This window comes from Paroedura picta, chromosome 5 (assembly GCF_049243985.1).
Source record: "Paroedura picta isolate Pp20150507F chromosome 5, Ppicta_v3.0, whole genome shotgun sequence".
Classification (NCBI taxonomy): Eukaryota; Metazoa; Chordata; class Lepidosauria; order Squamata; family Gekkonidae; genus Paroedura; species Paroedura picta.
Genome location: NC_135373.1, coordinates 93,766,518 through 93,789,553, shown reverse-complemented (window position 1 = coordinate 93,789,553; position 23,036 = coordinate 93,766,518). Strand labels below are relative to the sequence as shown.

The 23,036-nt window shown below is 42.3% G+C and overlaps 1 protein-coding gene and 1 long non-coding RNA gene across 5 annotated transcripts in view; one reads left to right on the top strand and one right to left on the bottom strand.

Moving 5' to 3' along the window:
• The window catches only part of CFAP54 (cilia and flagella associated protein 54), a 147,648-nt gene that overhangs the window by 123,808 nt on the left and 804 nt on the right, over positions 1–23,036 (bottom strand). For 3 of the 4 annotated variants that reach the window (XM_077339113.1, XM_077339116.1, XM_077339114.1), the window contains exons 1-4: positions 7,136–7,375; positions 4,337–4,442; positions 3,001–3,147; positions 483–654 (exon numbers count right to left, since the gene is read on the bottom strand). In XM_077339113.1, coding sequence (XP_077195228.1) covers positions 483–654; positions 3,001–3,147; positions 4,337–4,442; positions 7,136–7,335 — 625 coding nt within the window. In that variant the 5' untranslated portion in view covers positions 7,336–7,375. Of the gene's footprint in view, positions 1–482; positions 655–3,000; positions 3,148–4,336; positions 4,443–7,135; positions 7,376–23,036 lie in introns of those variants that run through there. The other variant, XM_077339115.1, reaches the window with a different exon arrangement.
• On the top strand, positions 7,414–22,847 carry LOC143838182 (uncharacterized). Its single transcript, XR_013231259.1, has 4 exons — positions 7,414–7,542; positions 11,762–11,841; positions 18,794–18,910; positions 22,367–22,847. It is a non-coding gene; the product is annotated as an uncharacterized LOC143838182 (long non-coding RNA).

Below are 23,036 nucleotides of genomic sequence, written 5' to 3'. Positions count from 1 at the left end.
ATTCTTTGGGGGGTGGGGTCTAAGGGAGGAGATAGTACCAAAGATACAGGGGTTCCAGTCCACTTAAGGCATTGAATGTCTTGTATTTTATCCAGTCTTCAACCCGGAGCCATATGTGCTGTCCATGGGGCTCTTGTCAGAAGCCAAGAACAGACCATTCTGGACCAGTTAGAGTACCTAGAGCAGCCTCAAAGGTCACCCTGCATAAAGTGAGTTACAGAGGTCCAGTCTGGAGAAGACAGTTGCATGGAACACTGTGGCTAGGTCAGATATCATCAGGTAATCTCGAAAGAAAGCATATCGAGAAACACGCAAAAATATTTCATGCTTATTCATAGAAGTTTTTAATTTAACAGTCAGTGCTCATGTGTTTGAACTTAAATTATCACTGAACTATGCAAATGAAGCAAAAACGTTTTCTTGTGGCTTTCTATAGAAATTATATTGAAAAGTGCATGTGAAGGGGAAAAGGAATAACATACCATTATAGACAATCCAACACAAATGCTCATGTGGCAGAGTGATCTGCATGATGAGTCGAAATATGGACAAGACTGTGAAACATGTCTTCAAAGACTCCGGATTCAGAAGATCCATATCACTGTTACATACGATTCTGTACATGCAAACATTCCTTGTTTGCAACACATGGAACTAAAATGAATAACAATACATTAAGATGAAGGAATGCTTCAAATCACCATACAGAATGTACACCACTTCCCTAACTTTTGAATAACATGTACCACTAAGTAATCTTGATTTCATAGCTGTCTAATCAACAGCCTCCCCCTTCTCTTCATCTTTTGTCCAGAGATGGCTCATGTGACAGTTTGCCGGTAGTCCAATGATTTCAATCAGCGCCTGATTCAGGGGCTGCTGATTACTAAGTGCTGTGATGGCAGATCTACTAACACAACCTTCTGATTCCTTCCAGTAAAGGGACCAGATCCCCCTTCCCTTATACACAGATGTTCATCTGTAGTTGTCAATATGACCTATGAACCTCCACATCAGCCTATCTTTCTCTTGCTCAACTTTTTTGCCAATATTCAGGCTCTTGACTCTTTAAGTCCTGGATGAAATGTTCCCCACCCATTCTTGCTTTGTTTGTCCCTCATTTATCTCTATTACATATCCTGTGTCTTTCCTATGATTCTGCTTTTTCCAAATAGTATTTACCATCCTTTTTCTTCCAAATAGTGCTCAATCTGAGCAAGGGCTCACGAGGCCATCCCCAAAATCTTGATTTCAAAATAGGAGTTTGCTCCCAGTTCCTGAGCAACTGTTCTTTTTTCATGCGACTGTTGCTTATTCACTACTTATTGAAAGAAAAGAATCCAGAGGCACAATTTCTATTGTAGAAACTCAAAGATATTTTTACTTTCAAATGACCTGACAACTGCAATTTTTAATATATAACAGATAACATTTTAAAGTTCTCCAATAGAACATTTCCTGCACTGCAACTGTATGAGTGAACTGGCTAACAGCCTTTGGTCCTAAAGGAGAAAATGTGTGGTGGAGCAAGATGTACCTTCTCAGAGGAAAGCTAGAAACATAAAAACATAGCCAAATTAGACAAAAGGGGAACTGAGTGACAATGTCTTAATAGATGCTTAAATTGTTATTGGAACATTTTAATGTCAAAGCAATAACAATAAATAATTAAAAATAACAATAATATAAATTTTAAAAATCTTTGGTATGGCGGTGACAGAAATTGTAAGAATTGTAAGAGACTATTTCATGGAACAAAATCAATTGTTTAATGAAATGTTAAAGCTTATAAAATATGATGTTGATAATATATATATAGCAATTACCATCCTTATGGCAAAAACTATGCACCAAAAAGCGGCTATGCTGATATTGCATAAAATCCTTGCATGGAATATCTAAAAGTTACTGAATACAAATCCTTAGTGTAGAGTTACCAGTACTGAAAATTTCTGTATTTGAAGAACACATTTGGCTATTAACTAAAGGATTTAATTTTTAGCTGTTTTTGATATTTGCTTCTAGAACTTCTGTATGAATATTCTTTTACATCATTTTATCTATCTATCTATCTATCTATCTATCTATCTATCTATCTATCTATCTATCTATCTATCTATCTATCAATTTTTATACTGCCACTCCCAAAATGATGTGTGGTGGTTCACAAAAGAGTTTCCCCACAAAAACACAATAACCGCCCAGAGCTGCAAAGAAATGGGTGGTATAGAAATCTAAATAAATAAATAAATCTTATACCATCTTTTTATGAACAGCTGTTTGTTACTGATAGAACAGTTTTTATTTTTTCATTGCATTTTTTGCTGACATAGCTGCCTCAAGCAAGACTCTGAAGAGTCTTAACTGAATAAAAATCAATGTGATTTTCTAACTAAACAATTTTTTTCTATAACTAAATAAAAATCAACAATGTGAAGCATATTTGTTGTACATTTAATAACAACTGGTAAATGTTAAAATAGTAAAATATGTACAGAATAACACAGTAAAATATAACAACAATAAAATCAGAGTCCAGTTGCACCTTTAAGACCAACAAAGATTTATTCAAGGCATGAACTTTTGAATGCAAGCATAGTCTGAGAAAGAGTGTTGCACTCGAAAGCTCACGCTTTTGACTGATTTTATTGTGCTACTTGAGACGAACATGGCTACCCCTTTAAATCTATAGTAAAATATAGTTTCAGAAGGCAACCATGTCAATTTGCAGCAGAACAAGTAGATTCTAATCCAGTAGCGCCTTAGAGATTTTAGGCAGCAACAAGATTTTTACCATGCAAGCTTTCAAGAATCAAACCTCATTTTTGTATCTGATGAAGCTGTGACTCTTGACAGCTTATACTTAGAAAATCTTGTTGGGCCCTAGCAGTACAATCCTAAGAAATCTAGGATTCTGAGTAGACCTCTTTAGGATTGTATTGTAAGGTGTTTCTTGAGTCAAATCGAATTATTTAATATATCTATTTTGTCAATACTTACTGTAGTTACAGCTTTTTTATCTTTAACTCCATTTGGGAAAAAACTAGACTGAAATTGCTGCACGTCCAGTTCAGGTATGTCAATGTCTGTGTTACTGATCTGTTGAAGATACTGCTCATAGCACTGAACAAGTGCCAGTTTATATTCCTGAAAACAAACACATTTGCATTTTTATAATAAACTGCTATAAAACATTTAGGAAAAAATAAATCTGATCAAGGACAGCCAATACACCATCCTGTATTGGAGATAATTATGAGAAATGGCATCCCTGTAACTTATGCCAGGCTGCGATTTTGCAAGAGCTTTTTGTATTACTTGAAGCTAAAACATCTTCCACCGAAATCTCACATAAAGTAAATTGCAGTAATCTATTCTGGATGTGATCAGCAAATGGATAACCATGATCAGAAAGAAACAGCCAAAGCTATATATACTTGTTCAGGTCTTTGAATGCCTCACATACCTTAGAGAAAATGGAAATGTAGAGTTGGGTATCATCAGCATCCTGATGATCAGTGGTGCCAAAAGCCACCAAGGCCCCCTGGATAAAGATTCCATCTCCCCTCTCCCACCAAACCTGATCCAAAACAAATATCCTAACAAAACAAATTATTTTGCTAGCTGTTATCGTGCATCTTATACTAATACTAGGGGCAAAGCCCGCTGTATCCAAGAATACAACGGGAGCTAGAGCTTGGCAGCGGGAAGAGGAAGGGGAGGAGTTGTCCAGTCTGTAAGGGCATGGGGTTGAATGTGTTGTGTGGGAGGTTGTGGTGGCATGGTGCCAAATGAGGGCATGGGTGTGGAGAGATGTCAAGACCCTGTGCTTTGGAATGTTCGTTGAGTGTGGGGGAGGACTGACCTTTGGGAATTATGGCATAGTGGTTACAGATGAGCTTTCCAAAGCCATGTCTTCAGATATGTAAAGGAAAATCAGACTGGAGATTCTTCTTAGGAGGAGATTATATGGCAACCAATTCCTCTCAGTTCTCCACTCAACCTCATTTTCCTTCTGACTGACACTGAAATGTTCCCCTACCCTAATACATGGGGTAGTCACAGTACACAGGTGTCCACTCTGCTCCTTCTGCCTCCATTTTTTACTGTTGATAAAATGTTATGTGCTTCTTTCACGGTTGCTCCTTAGAAGAAGAAGAGCTAGATTTTTGAATTGATTTTATATACCACCGTGAGACATCTGATAGTGGTGGTATATAAAATAAGCATAAGCATAAGCATAAACATAAACAGCCTTTGTAATCAATTATTTGAATTTTGATTCATGTCAAATATGAATCCCCCCACAATAAAATACAAAAAGAACATATCTTACTTTTATTTCCATGAGTTGATCACCAACTTCCACAAGTTTTCCTTTGTAATACCAATCTGGAAATCGGTGTTTGTATTTGTTCCAAATATTAAACAAAGTTGTTGCTCTATATAAAAAATATATAATATAATGTTACAGATTATTTAACAATCTTATGTCATTAAAATAGGAGAAATATGTTATGACATCTTTTCCAAGATTCCCTGAAATTATAAATATGATCAACATTAGTCTGATTTGGGGTTTCTGAGTAATAAAAAAATCTACCATAAGATATCTGAAGTAAAATATAGTTATTTTAAAATGTTTATTAGTTTATACTTCAGAGAAACATGAAATACTGGAAGACGTCTGTTCTGTAAATCTATATTTAAATGGTTTCCTCATATACAATGTAGAAAAATCATTGGACTGAATTATAAGAAACTTGAATCATGGAACGTAAGGAATTATACATTGAACTCAGTTTTGCCAATGAACTAGAATATAACGATGGTAACAATAACAGTAGTAACATAAGAGTTTAACAGACTAGTAATCAAACTGGTATATGGAGTAGATTCAGATACATGGATTCCAGGGAGAGAGGTTCAGGGGCCCAGTAGATGTTGATTCTGGCTGACCTCAGCCAAACGCCTGGTGGAGGAGCTTCCTTTTGCAGGTCCTGCGGAACTGCTTTAGCTCCATCAGGGCCCTGATCTCCTCTGAGAGCTCATTCCACTAAGTGGGGGCCAGGATACAGAAGACTCTGACTCCAGCCGAGGTCCAGCAGGCTTCTTTTGGGCCATAGATCACTAGCCATTTGGTGGTGGCAGAGTACAAGGCTCTTTGAGGGGTGTAGGTACACTGGGCCCTGGCCGCATATAGCCTTGAAGGTGATTACCAAGACCTTTAGTCTGATCCGGAATTTGACTTGGTGGAGGATGAGCCTAATGTGGGACCTCCATGGTGTTGCTGTGAGGACCCTAGCAACTGCATTTTGGACCAGCTGCAGGTTCTGGATCAAGGCTAAGGGCAGGCCTCCTTAAAGCGAGTTGCATGGTCCCTCCCTACCCAGCCACAGGAACTCCGTCTTTGAAGGGTTGAGTTTCAGACAACTCTGCTTGAGCCATCTCATCACTGCTTCCAGGCAGCTGGCTAATGTTTCTGGGGGAGAATCAGGGCATTCATCCATCAGGAGGAAAAGCTGGGTGTCATCAGCATATTGATGGCAATCAATATGATATCACAACAGTTCCTAGGACAAAAGCCATTTGAACTTGCAGTAGGTTAACTCATGTCACACGGACAGTCTGGGCACTTTAACAAAGGATATTGGCAATGCCTTTTAGCTTGTGATGCAATCTTCATAAAGAAAAGAGTTGTTGAAAATTACTTAACATTCTTTTTGTCATTCAACTTGAAGATGTTTTTTTTTTAAGTTTTAAATGCATCTTGCGAGAAGCATGTTGGCTTACATGTGTGAGTGTGAAAATCCAGCTGCAGACACTGAATTTGAATCCCAGAAGTAGCCAGACATTATTTCTAAGGAAATGGTCTGGTGGGAATCCTAACAGATACTGATAAAAGTCTCAATATGAACCCAATGAACTCAAAAAACAGGTGAGAAAATAAAGGACCTAACCTATATAGAAACTCTGACTGCCAACTCCCACAGGGAGCTGTTAACTGCCTGAAAAATAATGTCCTGTATTTTAATAGAAATTAAATAGGATGTTAACTTACTAGGTGATGTTAATTAAAGTGTCACCTGACCATGTCCACGAAGAAAGCCTCTAAAGGGGTAGGACATTTTTCATCTGGTTTTGCTGGTAACTCTACTGCCACAGTGTTCTGTACTTTTACCAACATCATGGGGAGAAATTCAACCATTTCTCCCTGGCTTGGAGAGCCAGTTTGGTGTAGTGGTTAGGTATGCAAACTTCTAATCTGGCATGCCAGGTTCGATTCTGCGCTCCCCCACATGCAACCAGCTGGGTGACCTTGGGCTCGCCACGGCACTGATAAAATTATTATTATTATTATTATTATTATTATTATTATTATTATTGAATTTATTTCCCGCCACTCCCTTGCGGCTCGTGGCAGGTTACAACAGTATAAAACCCCATAAAATACATTAAAATCAATTAACATGTCAATAGTTAATGACTACCTGGCAAGAGCGGCTAATCAACTACCCATTCCCCCCCTAGCAAGTGGAGAGGGGATACTGATGGTACTCGTGTCTAATCCCAATTCAGAAAATTGTTCTGACCGAGCAGTGATATCAGCGCTCTCTCAGCCTCACCCACCCCACAGGGTGTCTGTTGTGGGGAGAGGAATGGGAAGGCGACTGTAAGCCGCTTTGAGCCTCCTTCGAGTAGGGAAAAGCGACATATAAGAAACAACTTTTCTTCTTCTTCTTCTTCTTCTTCTTCTTCTTCTTCTTCTTGGAAATGGCGCAAGTTTCCCCTGTCTAACTACTGAGAATGCATGACATTTTGTGAACAGTGTCCTAGAATGAGGATGGGAAACATTTCACGGGTTGAATTTCTGCCTGTGTTTCAAGTGTTCAAGGGATGAACGAAGAGGCACTACCGCGTGTATTAAGATCCGGGTCCTCCCCCAACCTTAAATAAAAGTAGCAAATTATGCGGGAACGCTGAACCCTGGAGGCTGCACCCTACCGGGACCGGTACGATGGTTGCCACCCCTGTAAGCGATAAAAGGATGAGCTGAACTATCCGATAGGAAGCAGTCGGGCCTTCAGAAATGGATCCTGCAGCTCACCCCACCCCTCCCCACCCCACCGGTTACCCTCTCCTGTGCAACTCCTGCGACATGGAACCGGAGTCCTCGTCTTCCCGATTCCGCCGCAAGAAGCCCAGACAGTCGTGCAAGTCTTTCTCAAAGCTATCGACCACCGGGTTCCCCGGGCCCACTGGCCCATAAAAGATCGCAGGTGGCGGGGGAGGCCGAGAAGGGGACCTGTCCCTGCCTTTAGGACCCTCGGCCATGGTGGCTTGGCCCAAAAGCAGGACGCACACGGTTGCTAGGAAACGGGGCAACAGAGCAGAGGGGGCGGAGCCGCGAGAGGCGAGGGAGCGTGTAAACGGGAAGCTCGCGCCATGCGCCTGCGCGCCGCTGTACACTTACTTGGTGCGAGAGATTGGACGGGCGGATATTGCGCGTAGCAAATGCATGGGTGTAAAAAAAACCAACCGGTAACAAACACTTCTCTAAACTTTGGGTTTAAATCGCGCGTTCTGTGAGAATGTAAAATAAATAAATAAATAAATAAAGCGTCTGCTTACAAAGAACGACAACATGTATGTATTTTGCATTCACTGTAAGGTACATACTAGATGACGGGGGAAATACTTTCCTATTGTATAGATATGTACTTGTCGCATAAATCAGCTTGTTTGGGTGAAGGATAAAATAGTTCAGGGTTGATACGTTTAGAACTCGGAACTATTTATTGCGTGTGCTATTTAATAGATAAAATGTAATAAATAAATACCTGCAACTTTTTCAGTACCATAGTATGCATCTAGTTGAGTACTTATTTGTATCTTTGTTAGCTGTTTGTTAAGAATTTTGTTAGCGGTTAAGAATTTTTTCTGGGCTCTTGCAGTGTAGAATATAACTGCTGTAATAGGCAATCCTGGCAAATAGAAGGGGAAGAAATGGAGATAGTGACAGATTTTATTTTCCTGGGCTCCAAGATCACTGCAGATGGGGACTGCAGCAAAGAAATTAAAAGACGCTTGCTCCTGGGGAGGAAAGCTATGGCAAATCTAGACAGCATCCTAAAAAGCAGAGACATCACCCTGCCAACAAAAGTGCGTTTAGTCAAGGCTATGGTCTTCCCAGTTGCAATGTATGGCTGCGAAAGTTGGACCATAAGGAAGGCCGAGCGTCAAAGAATTGAGGCTTTTGAACTCTGGTGCTGGAGAAGACTCTTGCGAGTCCCTTGGACTGCAAGGCGAACAAACCAGTCAGTCCTCGAGGAGATCAGCCCTGACTGCTCTTTAGAAGGCCAGATCCTGAAGATGAAACTCAAATATTTTGGCCACCTCATGAGAAGGAAGGACTCCCTGGAGAAGAGCCTAATGCTGGGAGAGATCGAGGGCAAAAGAAGAAGGGGACGACAGAGAATGAGGTGGATGGATGGAGTCACTGAAGCAGTAGGTGCAAACTTAAATGGACTCCGGGGAATGGTAGAGGACAGGAAGGCCTGGAGGATCATTGTCCATGGGGTCGCGATGGGTCGGACACGACTTCGCACATAACAACAACAATAACAATAGGCAATGGGCAGTGCCAGACGATGTGCAGCTCCAGATTGCTGTTGGCCAGGGCTTTGTGAATGAGTGGCGGCTCATACACACAGTGAGAGAACACTGCCCCTGCCCCACACAAGGATTCCAGTGAGATCAAGACAACCCACACATGCTACTAAGTAAATCTGCAAATTAAACTAGATTATTAATCACCACTGTGCACTATTTTTGCAATGGCAGATATTCTTTTTACAGTTGCCAGCTTCCAAGTGGGACCATGAGATCTCCTGGAATTACAACTGATCTCCAAACAACAGAGCAGTAGCTCTGCAATCATCTATGTTTCCAAGAAATCTCCAGGCCCCACCTAGAGGTTGGCAACTCTAATAAAGACCCTAGCATTCAGTATTCCAAAACCTAAAAATCAGTGCATTTTTTATCTTTTGGCCCTGTGTTTCTTAGCCATGGCCTCAGACTAGGTAGACCTGTCTAAGAACATAGGTTACAATACAGTATTTATGGCTATCAATCATACTTATTAAATTACTCACTCTGTGATTATTTTCAGTAGTTGTGTATCTGTATTTTTGTAAAACGAGATACCTGTGGATCAGGGTGCACCCTGCCATGTGTCTAATAGAACAAGTACATACACATTCTTCATGTAATATAATGTCCTCCTACAAAGTTGAAGGAAGCTAATGTAAACTCATGATATTCTCTTATTTTCAGGTCCCCAAATCCTATAGATCAGGGGTAGTCAACCTGTGGTCCTCCAGATGTCCATGGACTACAATTCCCATGAGCCCCTGCCAGCGTTTGCTGACAGGGGCTCATGGGAATTGTAGCCCATGGACATCTGGAGGACCACCGGTTGACTACCCCTGCTATAGATCAGTGGTCGTCAATGTGGTGCCCATAGGTGCCATGGAGCCCACCAGCTGTATTTAGACAGTGGGCAGGGACTAGTGAGGCTGTTGCTCAGCAAGGCTTCTCATTGGCCACTGGATAGTTGATTGGCTGTGCTTTTTTTTTTTTTTTGCTTTGGCAGCAGCTGGGACCAGTGAATGAAGATCCCTGTGTGACTGAAATAAGCTGTGGTAGCCATTTTGTGGCTGGCTCAGTCTCCTGTAGCAGCCATTTTGTGGCTGCATTCACCATGCTGTGTCAGAATTCCAAAGGTTCCCACAAGCTCAATAGGGTATGCAAACAACTGAGACTGACTGAAACACAAGTTTATATACTACAGGCCCACACTGCAGCCAATAGGCAACACAGGAAAATATTTGGGCAACTGGCAGCAACCATCATGCAGCTCCTTTGATAAGGAGAAGAATGCAGTCTATAATAATCCACTATGGGTTTGTTTATCTGAACACTTTAAAGACTGCCATCCTATTTAAAACCAGCCTGAATAGCCCAGATTAACCTGAAATCATCAGGGTTTGGAAGCAAAACAGGCTTCGCCATGGTTAGTACTTAGATGAGAGACCACCGGTGAAGAATTGGGTTTCTGTACAGAAGCAGGCAATGGCAAACTGAATTATGATGACTCTCTTAACAGAATTCCTATTGGCTGTATGTACTACAGCTGTACATCTTTTAAATGTAATTTTGAATTCTACTTTCTGGTCCCAGGACAAGATATCAGCCAGCTTAGCTTCTACTTGTAAGAAAGTTTCACACTGGTATGTAGACAGATGGGGCCAGCAGTAAATAGTAGGGTGTAAGGCGTGGATCACTGGCTTTGACAGTTTTATTTCTGACATGTCTTTGTAAACTACAAATGGGTTCGAGGGGTCTGATTGGCTGGTTTGGCAGAGAATTATCACGTGGCTGTGTGTGGATGCTGTGACACAGTTTACTAATGAAACAGGATTAACTTTTGCTTATATATTCCTACTGTTATGTTGGTCAGTTCTTAGTCTGACAAAGAGTGCTTGCACTTGAAAGCTCACCCCTTGAATAAATCTTTGTTGGTCTTAAAGGTGCTACTGGACTCTGATTTTAATAGTCATTATAATGTATTTGGCCTATAACATGTATACTATTTCCCCTAAATCAGTGGTCCCCAACCTTTTAATCACCGGGGACCGATCAACATTTGACAGTTTTACTGAGGCCCGGGGAGGTAGTCTTTTGCCGAGGGGCGGCACTGCCTGAGCCCCTGCTCCACTTGCTTTTCCGCCAGAGCCCCTGACTTCCCGCTGTCCGCTGGTGGGCACTGTCAGCAGCAGCTGCGCAGTGCCATGCTGAGGGGAAGCCCCAGCCATGGCAGCTGCTGGAGAGCACCAAAGGTGAGCCAGTGGCAGGGCAGCCCCCGAGGCAGCAGCCGGGGAGGAGAATGAGGAGGAGCCACGGCCCGGTACCAACTGACTACGGACCGGTCCCGGTCCCCGGACTGGGGGTTGGGGACCACTGCTCTAAATGACATACTTTCAGCTCAGAGACTCTTCCATATTCAAGGAAGAAATTAGACCTGGTCAGAATCTGCGCTCTGCGAGTGAGAATCTTCTGGTTGTTCCCAGCCCTAAGGAAGCACGCTAGCCTCAACCAGGGCCAGGGCCTTTTCGGTCCTGGCCCCCACCTGGTGGAATGAGCTCCCAGAGGAGCTGCGGGCCCTGTGGGACCTTTCAACATTCCGCAGGGCCTGCAAGATGGAGCTCTTCCGCCAGGTCTATCGTTGAGTCTGGGGCTGCTGTGGTACATCGACTGCTCTCCCCCAGGCTTCTTCTTGAACATTGTTGACCTCCTTCTCCTCCACCCCCCCCTTTTTTTAGGAAGGGGGGTAGGAAGGGGATCTTATTATTGTGCCGCCATGCTGTGACATATTAAAGTCTTTTAATGGGAGTTTTAATGGGGTTTTAAGTCACTGTAACCCACCACGAACCATTTGGGAGTGGCGGGAAATAAATCAAAATTATTATTATTATTATTATTATTATTATTATTATTATTATTATTATTATTATTATTATTATTATTATTATTATTATTATTATTATAGAACCTGGATAACATCTTACATCACAATGTATCCCTCCGATAATTAATGTTTTTTCAGGACTCTCAGGGAAACAACCAGATAATTTCAGAACATTTTTTGCACCAATTAATTCAAGCTTACACCTTGAATAAAACTGTGTTGCTCTTAAAGGGGCTCCTGGACTCAAACGTTGTTCTGCTACTTCAGATCTACATGGCTACCCACCTGAATCTGAAGTCACTGGATGCCATGTAAGTTACTTTTTCTTTGTTTTTTTAAGCAATAATTATTATTTTGACAGATTTTGCATACTCTTGGCTACTAGAAAGGTGATTAAATGGTAGCCCAATAAGGTCAATAATACATGGTCTGCAAGTAATTCACTAAAAGTGGGCAATTCTAAACAAATTTACACCCTCCTAAACTCATTGAGTGAAGTGGGCTTAGAAGGATGTAATTCTGTTTAAAACTATACTACAGTATTAGTATGCATAGGAGAATAGTGGGGATGGAGGTAGGAGCTAGTAAATGAGCCACATGTAATTAATTGCTTACCAACTTCAAGACTGGGGGGGGGGGTTCTCCTGGAACTCTCCATACTATTTTCCCCTGGAAGAGATGGTAGCATTGGAGGGAGGTATCACATCCCTGCTCCTTCCCAATCCCAACCTCAAACTCCACCCTCCTCAGGAGGACACACAGAAATTTCCCTGGGCAGAGTTTGCAATCCAGTAAGCAGCCTTATACTGGGAACTGCCAGGTACTTGCCACTCACACACACACAGTCACATGCGAATGACCTTCACCCTTTGTGTGTCTTTTTTTTCCAGTTGTAGGCTAGCAGAAACAGAGGACTTAGGGGAAAGGCTGTGGCTCAGTGGTAGCGCATCTGCTTGGCATTCAAATGGTCCAAGGTTCAATCCCCAATATCTCCAGTTAAAAGAACAAGGCAGTAGGTGATTTTAAAGACCTTTTTCTGAGACCTTAGACAACCACTACCGGTTTGAGTAGACAATACTGACTTCGACAGACCAATGGTGTGATTAAGTATAAGGCAGCTTCATGTGAGAGCCCTTTTGGACTGCATTCAGGTTTCTGAGTCACATTGTATAGGACTGCTGCAGAAAAAGAGCAGTCATCACTATAATGATTGGGGATAGCCTAAAACCTCTGTTCCTTTTAAATAATAGTAAAGATTTATCAGCGCTCAATTTTGTATTGATAGATTATGCTGCAGGTTTTGATTCCTGGTTTCTTTTTTTGCTATAAGCAGATAGAGGATGTCCTTTTGCCATATAAAATGCAGGATAAAGTTTGACCTTCATTTATGAACACATGGCAATCACCAAAAATGTATATTAAAATAGCATGATTCTATAAAAGGCACAAGTAGGAAGGCAAACAGCAGCTCCTGACAAAGGTGGATGAATATACAGGCAGCTTCCCACAGGAGGGCTCACAAGTTTCTTTGGCAGCAGGAAGCCAGTTGCCTGAGGAACATGACATATAAGGCTGCAGAAAACACTCTGGGAGGGAAGGAGTAGGCTGAGTCACACTGCTCCCCCTCAGCCCCCTCTAATATGACTGGGCTGAAGGTCTGCTTCAGAAATCTCCTCATTCATTCCCTGCCTCTTCTTTTGTTGTGATCTGATTAGACCATCATGATTTCAGGAAAACTTTTCATTAAAGCAACAGCAAAATCTGTCGTTGATGGGAATCCTATACCTGTAGTTCACATACCGTGGCACAAATTTCTTCTGTGAAAGCATAAGCTTATCCTTCTGAATACTATAGAACCATATCAAAACTTGCCCTGATATTTCCTTTGCTACTTTGAAAGAGGGTATGGCTATTGGGGCAAATCTCCACAGCAGCTTTATTGGCCCCATCAGACTACAGCTAAGAGTCATTAGAGTTATAGTCACTTTGTCCCACTACTAAGTGTTGAGCCCTTCTTCCTCTGCCTGCCACCCACAGACATGGGATAGTATAGCCTTTAAAGCCCTGCTAGCAATTGGCCTCTGCCTTGGAGATGCATCCCTCCCCCAAGCCCAGTCTGGTCCAGACATTCTCAGGATGCCTCTTTCCCTAAACTAGGCAGAAGAAGCCAAGATCCAGCAACACTTCATAGCATGCATGTTGGGTCATATACACCTCACAGGCAGTTCCCTCTTCAAAGCCCAGCCACCAAAACCCAGCCACCATAGCTGATAATTGCTTGGCCAACCTGGCCACCAGCTCTGTGGCCCTTGCCCCTGTCAGCCTAACCAGCCCACATCTCATACCTGTACGTGTTGTAAATTTTATATTAAAACGTATTCATCGGAATTGCCAAGCAATCTAATTTGAAGGCTTAGTTAAATTACCCAGCTCATAGTGCGCTCAGTATATTCATTATTGTAAGTGGCCTCTCTAAGGCCATCAACAAAATTACACCCGGACGCCCTCTCATCTCCATCCAAAGCCAGATCCTTGGTATACACTAGAGCTGTGCAAATGGAAACAGGAGCTAAGATGGCTAGAAAAAGTCCGGAGAAAAACTCGTGATGAAGCATCAAGAACATCTTATAAGACACACATGAATGCTTATGAGATGGCAGACTCTATTATCTCTGCAAGCTCATGCCCAGCACAATTATTTAAAATAGCGATCCCCAACCTGTGGGCCTCCGACCACATGTGGTCCTTCAACTAATTGGAGGTGGGCTGCGAAGGACGCCTTCCCCCCCCCCCGGCCCTTTACTTCATCCCCCTGGCCCTTTACAACATACTTCGGGTGTCATTGTCTCCCATCACTCCCAGATGGGACTATCTCGTTGCAGAGAAACAAGCTCAGGGTTCCCATTGATTTGTCATTGTCATGAGTTAAAATTTCCATGAAAATAAAATGTTCCTTATGTTCATTGTTGTGGTGTGTCTGTATCTTATTTTGAAGGGATGTTTAAACATTACCATAGCGATCAGAAAGCCTTAGGGCAGTGGTTGAGAGTAGAGGAGTAAACTACCCCCCCCCCACCGGGCCTCAGTAAAATTGTCAAGCGTTGAGTGGTCCCAGGTGATAAAAAGGTTGGGGACCACTGATTTAAAACAATCAGAGCATTAGCCTTAGGATCATCTCAAAATAAACTGGATATCAACTGTGAGCCTTTTGCAAGCTATTTTGTAGAAAATTTTGCTGCTCTGCCAGGACCTTCCTGCCAGGTTTGATACAGAATGAGAACTAGAGATCTCAGAGTCCTACTTTGAACCGCTTCAGTCTGCTCCCCTTGGCAGAAGTAGACAAGGCCGTGGGAGCTGTTTGGCCACCCATTTGTCCCCATGATCCTGTCCCTCATGGTTGATTAAAGCTGGTGGTGAGGAGATCTGAGGTCTTCTCCAAGAGATTATCAAATGTACTTGACTTCAGGGACATTCCTGGCAAGGCTGAAAGAGATAGTGGTGCAGCCTTTACTGAAAAAGCAAGAGTTGGATCCCTTTGATTGGGTCAAATGCTACCCAGTCTCACATCTAGCATTTCAGAGTAAGGTGACTGAATGGCAGTTGCAGGACAGTTCGAGGGATTCTTGGAAAAAACTTCAGCACTCAACCCTTTCCAATCTGGCTTCCAACCTGGCCATGGGGTGGAGACAGCTCTGGTCACCCTGACAGACGATCTCTGGAGAATGCTGGATTTAGGCGGGTCAGCACTGCTGCTGCTTTTAGCTCTGACAGCAGCATTTCACATAGCCACAAATTACTGACCCACTGCCTAGCTGACATAGGCGTTAGAGATACAGCCTTGAGATGACTGGAGTCTCTCCTCCAAAATCAGGGACAGAGGGTGGCAGTAGGGGAGGACATTTCCCAGCATAGGGCCCTAAACTACTTTGACTCCAAGATAAAAATTATCTGACCATTAATATTAGAGATTAATTGTGCTATTTTGTTCACTGATAGACACATGTAATCCTTTTTATGCCAAGGTGCTATATTTATTTCTGGCATCATAAAAGCACTTTATAATAAAATGTTTGCCAAAGCTTTATTTAAATAAATCAGTGACAGCCTAATTATTACTAGACATATTCAAGTGGATAGTATGAAGAAGAGTGCTTGCACTTGAAAGCTCTCACTTTGAATAAATCTTTGTTGGTCTTAAAGGTACCACTGGACTCTGATTTTGTTTTGTTGTATCACTAGATATGTGGAATACATACCTCCCCTGGGGCTCCTTGTTCCTCCCCTCCTCCTCTCTCAGGCACACACACACACACACACACACAAACTCCTTCCCCCACATTCCCCCCTGCCCTCATCCCCCAACCTCTCACTTGCCTGACTTCATCTCTGGTCCCTCCCTCTTCCATCCCACCTCCCCCCCCCCCAGACTTCCTCCTCCCTCACACCTTCCCCCCCAGACTCCCTCGTTCCTCCCCCTTTCCTTATCCTTGTGGCGGCGCTGGCTCAGGCGCCTGCCATGCCATGTGTCCCAGGCAGGTGGCACTGGTTCAACTGCCTCCTGTGCTCCAAGCACGTCCCAAGACCTCGAGCAGGGCGGTGCTGGCTCAGTTGCCTCCCATGTTCCAAGTATGTTTCAAGGCCTCAAGTGGGGTGGTACATGATTGAGTGCCTCCCGCACTCCAGGCGCATCCCAAGGCATCAGGTGGAGCAGTGCCAGGTCAACTGTCTCCCATGCTCTAGGCACATCCCAAGGCCTTGGGCAGGGCAGCACTGACCGGCCTCTTCCCGCACGACAGCTGCCCCAGCCTTTTCTGGCTTGCTCTTTGGGACGGGACTACAGACGTCACGTCCGTTCCCATTTCCATCTCAGGGAGTGAGCTAAAAGATATGTTCCACATCAAAAACTATGGCACAATCTTCCAAAGGGGCAAGAGATTCCCTTTCTTCTTCTTCCATTCTTTGGGAGTCCCCACCTATTACACGTAATGAACTAAGGGCTGCCACTGAGGCAACAGTCATGCAAGGTTTGTAGTGACCAGCCCCCTCCCCCCATTTCTGCAGTGGCCACAGCACCATACTGTGGTTTGCCTTGTGAAATATAGTTGCTCTGAAGACAACATTTCCCAATGTGCCCCAAGTTACAGCTTCTTCAATATGGCACAAACAGCACCCAAGGCACAGAGCAAGGGAGAGTGATGTTCTCTTCCTGCCCTCCAGTTGGCTGACTGGCTATTGGGATTTTGGTGCAGCTGCAGCAGCCAGGACTGGACGGTACAATGTGGGGTGAGGCAGCGAAGACAAGGAGGAAAAGGACAAATGGTGTCATTCCCATGGATTTCAGTGGGAACAAGGGAGAATGTGATAAGGAAAATGGATACGTAATTAACAAGATGAAGAGTAATAAAGCTTTTGAAACAAAATGAAAAAATCCTGCAAGTCCCTATCAACTATTGCTTCCTACTGTTGAAATATCAATGATTTATCCCATTCTATTAACCAGTAAGCTGCCTAACAAAGGAATGCTTGGGTGGCACCACATGCTTTGAACTGAAACATCACTTGTAGTGTCCAACTTGTCTTCATAGCTATAGTCAGAAAGAAATGAAAGCTTTCCCCCACCACACAGTTTTCTTGATGTCACTGGGTTGCCACACACATGCTGCTGTCACTGCATCCCACACACTTTCTGTTGCTAAGTGCTTTAGGCTGCGGTAGTATATTAATTCAGAAGCTCTGTGTTCCCAAACTGTGCTGGTGAGAAAATGGACCTATGCCTCCCTGGGGAAGCAAAGGGTTATATACTGTAATCAGCTTTCCTAACTGAATCGTCAGAGCCTATTATATGGGTAGGATGGAACCTGTATGAAGAAGAAATAGCAGCTTAGCTAACCATGATAAGGTTTAGGAGAAAAGTTCTTTCTTACTGCTTACTCCCATCTAGCTATTTTGGCTAATATGACGGAAATTGCTTGGCTCAGTTATTCAATGCATACAGTTGTTGTGGGTACTACTTGTGCAAGTTGAATATCTGATTTGATTCTGTACCACCCTAAAGACTGCGAGTTCCTTCCTAAATTAAGATCTTGGGGATAGGACAGTCTTGTGTTTTGTGCTTTGCTGAACTACCAGTTCTTGCCTTCTAATCTTTCCAGCACCTCATCTTTCACCCACCAGTTGGTGCCCCATTCCCTGTGGGCACTTACCATGAATGACTCAGAGTTTGCTTTTCTTCATTAACGTCTGGGAAGTTCTGGGCAAGCTTGTCAAATATTACTGGGCCCAAATTTCCACTGATCCATCAATTTTTAGACAAGGAGCTAATATATATATATATGAACTGAGCATATAACGGTCCCAATGCTGCAATTAGTCAATATGCCTAGCATATGTTTGGTCCATGGTAGGAGTTCAGACTCGCAGACATATACTTTAAAAGTCCTTATTTGCTCAGTGTTGTGAGAGAACATAACAAGGGAGGAGATGAAGTTTCCAGTTTCTTTCTCCCCTATCACAGCTCTGAGCAAAAAAGCACTTTTTAAGGTAGAAGTCCAGTCACACACCTGTGCCCTGGCAGATGTCAGAAGTATCATATAGCTTGGCCTTCATATGTCAACATTTAGGAGTAGTCCCATTGCCATTCACCAAGGATAAAGTGTCTTAAAGGATTGATGAAGGTGACTTAGATTCATTTTTTTCCCAGAGATATAGCATAAAAAGTCATTACCCACAGATTGGTATTTTCTGAGTTTTTTCTGAACAGAATTCTTATTTAACCATTGGATTAATCCTCAAAGACATACATTTCTGCATACCTGGGAAGTCCTCTCAGTATGTATTCCCCTGCCTCACCTGTAAGAGGTTTGATTTTTCTGCTTCATGATCAGCAGGAGCCAGCCATTTTACTATCATCATATATAGAATAATTATAACAAGAATGGTAGTATTAATAATTGTAGAAGAGAGAAGGCATACAGTTTTCCAGAAACTCAAGCATAAGCGTTTCCTGATAGGTTTTTTTTTATTGACATGTTTATATGGATGTCATGTAATAACCCTGAATTGTTGCAGCTTGGGCCAATTTCAAGATAAAAGCAGGCACACTGGGATGGTAGAATTCAGCTGACAGGTGGGTTTGTTATGGGAGATGTGTCATGCAGTGTAGAAGATTCTCCTTTCCTCAAACTCTCATGGGAATCTATGTGCAAATAAGAATTTATCTGAGCCAGTGTTGAAAAGATTCCTATTTACAATAATTTATTACAGTGCCAAGACAGAGGATCTCAACATATGCAATAGCAGTTAGAAGGAAAGTGACCATATGCAGAATGACTTCAGTCACTCAGTGGCTCCATCCAGGGTGACAGTAATCATCGGGATTAGGTATGGCAAATTTGAATTTCTGTGTGTCACACACCCTCTTCAATCTATTCTTGGCATGTTACTAAGATACAGCTGTTTCTATAGAGAATTTCTCTACAAGAAGTAACAGGTACATTAAACCACTTCCTTTAGGGGAAAGTTAATTAAAATGCAAAATAATTTGAATACTATTTCAAATATCTAGTTGGTAGCATAACATTTCTGAAATATCTGGAATTTTTCCTCCCTGAAAATCATGTTAAAACATACTTGGAATTTATTTCCCCTCCTTTCTTAGATTTTCTTATATGTGCATCCTCAGTTATCTTAAAGTCTGCATTTTCTGCCTTTTGTTCTACAAAAGGATCAAAAGAGTATTAATAGCAAGAAATGTACTGAAGTGTATGGTTATGAGTGGGATGTGAACATCATTTAGAAATTCTTCTGACAACAGGAAACAAACAACTGTATTATGAACCATAAATGGACTGAAGAGCTTATATAATAATTATTATTATTATTCAGAAAGCAAAGAAATAGTTGTCTAAAAATGAAACAGTGAAAATTAAAGACCTGGCATGTTCATAGGTTTACAGTCTAACAGGAATCTAGTAAAAGGGGAAAATAAATAAATGTAAAAGGAAGGCAGGAGGTTGCTATGTGTGCAACTAGAAGTGATATACTTTTATGTGCCCCTGTGTGAACAAGGCCATGCTTCCTCCTTTGGTCCATATTCATTTTGGTGAAGCCATGAGGCTCCCCTGTCATAATTATCTTCTACCACCTCCAGTTCTAAAGGAGATGCGAGTCTGGGTATCTGCTGAAGTATTAACATGCACAGATACGTTTGCTCTTTAAAACAGAGGGACAAGGCTCCGAGGCAGTTATGGAAGGTGAAAATTTAGCAGAACAGTCCGAGATACCAGGAGAAGAGCAGGGGGCAGAAATATATATATGTAGGCAAAATAATATTCAAGCATGCTATAGCTCAGAATGCTAAAATGCCTGGAATATCTGGACACAGTTCTAACGCCTACACGAAAACTTTGTGCAACATGAACTTCAGAGAATGGCAGTTTGGAGAAGGAATAGAGAGCAGAGTGGAGGGGGACCTTGCCTATAGTTTTCTATGCGGGGTGGCTTATGAGTGTTAAAGTATTAAATGATTTAAGCAGCCTTCAGACCTATACAAACTTAGGGGCCTGGGGCAGAACTGGTAGCTGAGCACTGATTCAGGCAAGAATAATAGCACTGCAGCTGGCTGCACCTGACTTGTTTTTTTGTTTTGTGCCAGGCTTCATCTTTCCTTGGTTTGTAAACTAGCTGTTCTCTCTTCACCGCTAAAATTAGATACTGTAAAGTTATCTGTTTCACCTGTACAACTTACCTGTTTTGTACTTTCAGTTGAGACCTACACAACGCTTTCAGCAAAGACCTAGGGACTGCTAGATCAAATTTTTAAAGCAGAACTGGTGGGCTGGTCACAGACTAAAATGTTTATACTAATGTCTAAGATATGATGGAGGATGAAGAGGGATCAGTTGGAAAATATTCAAGTAAGAAACAGGCCTTCTGGTGCTGCTTAAAATGACTGAGGGCCCAGCTTGGTGAAATCTTGTCAGGGCAATGTAATTGTTAGCACTGGAAAGATCTAGATTCAAAGATCAACCCAATCATGAAGTCACTAGGTGACCTTGAACTAGCAGTCACTCTTTCAGCCTAACCCTATTTCATGGTGTTGTTATGAGGACAACATGAAAGCAGAGGGAATACATATGCTGCTCTGAGCACTTGGGATGATGGATGGGTAAAAATTTAACAGATAGCTCTATGGTTGAGGGAATGAATCTGGACTTTCTACAGGAAAGGGTTGCCAAGTCCCCCATGGCCACCAGTGTGGGATGGGGGGTAGGGTTGCCCAATTCAGCTTGGTAAACTTCTGCAGATTTCTGGGTGGTCTGGGGAGGACAGGAACAGGACTTAGTTACAAAGTAGCCCTTTTCTCCAGGGTAACTGATCTCTGTAGTTTGATAAGCTGTAATTCTAGGGTATACATGTTTTAGCAATTATTTTTCAGATACATTTTACCTGAATTTCACTGCATTTCTTGTCATGTTGTTGATGCATTCAAATGGTAATGTCACAGGTTTTTTTTTCCATATGAAAAGTTATGCTTTAAAATTTGGGCTACCTCAGCTGTTTCTTTGCAATGTTCAATTAGGTAAGGTTGCAATAACGCATGTGTGAGTGTAACTGTATGCATGAATAACAGTTGTTACCATTAGCAGTGTGTGTATCCCTACTGTGAGAGGAATGGCAGTGGGAGAAAGATCTGCCAGAACGGGGTAAAAAAAAGATGGCAGGCCCATCCTAAGTAGAATTATACCCTTTTAAGCCCATTGACTTTAATGAACTTAGAAGAGTGTTACTCTGCTTAGGGTGTCTGAAGTGGGGAGAGGAATGGGAAGGTGACTGTACGCCACTTTGAGCCTCCTTCGGGTAGGGAAAAGTGGCATATAAGAACCAACTCTTCTTCAACTCTTCAATGGGTATGTTAGACATCTTTGTTCTTTTCCAAAAGAACCCACTTGGTTATATATTTTATATATTATATATGCTTCCTGTGTGTAACTCTACATATGATTGATAGATGGAAGATGAAAGTGAGACAAGCAGACAGTGGCAAGAGAACCCAAGAGTACCAAACCCAGGTTCTGGGAAATACTGGGCAAGATGTCCTTGAGTCCCCTCCCTTCCCCTACTTCACCCTCCTTTCCATCTGCCTCCTTCAAATATATAGATGGCACATGCCATCTATATATCGAACAGTCAAGGGATGAATTTTGTACAGATAAGCAAATGAGTAGCCAGCCAGCTACCATATAGGTGGTTTATAGAAAAATCATGTAGAAATCCCCCCCCCATTTTGGGGGGGGGGGACTTCCTAATTTGTACAAGCCATTAAAAACATTGACAGTTATGTGTATATGTGCAACATCATCACTATTCAGCACATTTTGGTTTTCCAAAAGAACACAAAATGCATGTAAAAATATAGCCAAGAGCAGACATAGAGGGGAAACTGTTCTTTCCTTTATCTGCTGGGTTCTCTCCCATTTGCTGTGAGGTGGGAAGGAAGAGGAGTGAGAGGACAGGAGGGGTGCGTATAAAGGCCTATATTGGAAGATGGAAGCAAGCTGGAGCAGGCGAAGTGAACAGAAAGACAAGCCTGAACCTGAGATGGGGAGGTGGGGCAGCAGTAGCAGCAGCACGGAAAGGGAAATGCAGCTGATATAGCAGAACTGGTATCAGGTGCCCATTAAGGGGAGAATTGGTACAGTTGTTGCTGCTGAATTTTCTGCCAGTTGAAGCTTCTGAACTGGCTGTGGGCTGCCCCATAAAGAATGTGTTACATTACATACAGTAATGGAAACAATTTCCCCAAAGCATGTGTCCTTGTGACCTTTTTTTTTTCAGGAGTGGTAACAGCCAGCATATCCACCTGAGGTTGTAAAGGGCAAACCAGGGCCAGGTCATTCTCTGTCCAGGCCCCCATTTGATGGAATGAGCTCCCGGAGATCTGGGCTCAACTGGAACTAGCACAGTTCCACAGGGCCTGCTAAACGGAGCTCTTCTGCCAAGCTTTTGCTTGGGTCCAATGAGCTGATAACATCTACTGGTCCCTCCAGAGCACCCCGCCATCAGACATGCCTACTGGATACATTGCGGGGTAATCCTCAATCCGACAATCTGTTAAATTATGGTTAAACATTCAAATGATTAAAATGTTAATGGTTAAATGTTTTAAAATGTTGTTGTGATGTACTGTATTTACCTGGAGCATACTGTATCTTATTATACACTGGAGATGTATATTGAGATATATTGTAAACCACCCTGAGCCTCAAGGGAGGGTGGTGTAAAGATGTAATAAGTAAAATAAAATAAATAAAATCTCTGTCCATTTCAGTCACTTGTTTATCCAGCAATAAAGAGGCATCCATAAATTTTCAAAATCTGCATATCTGCTGCTTTGCAGGGAGTATGACCCCATCTAGAACAGGTAAAAAACAAATTCCTGCATCAGATTTACATGTAACCTACTTAGTCTGAATTAAATTTCAGTTTGTTTATCCTATCCAATCCT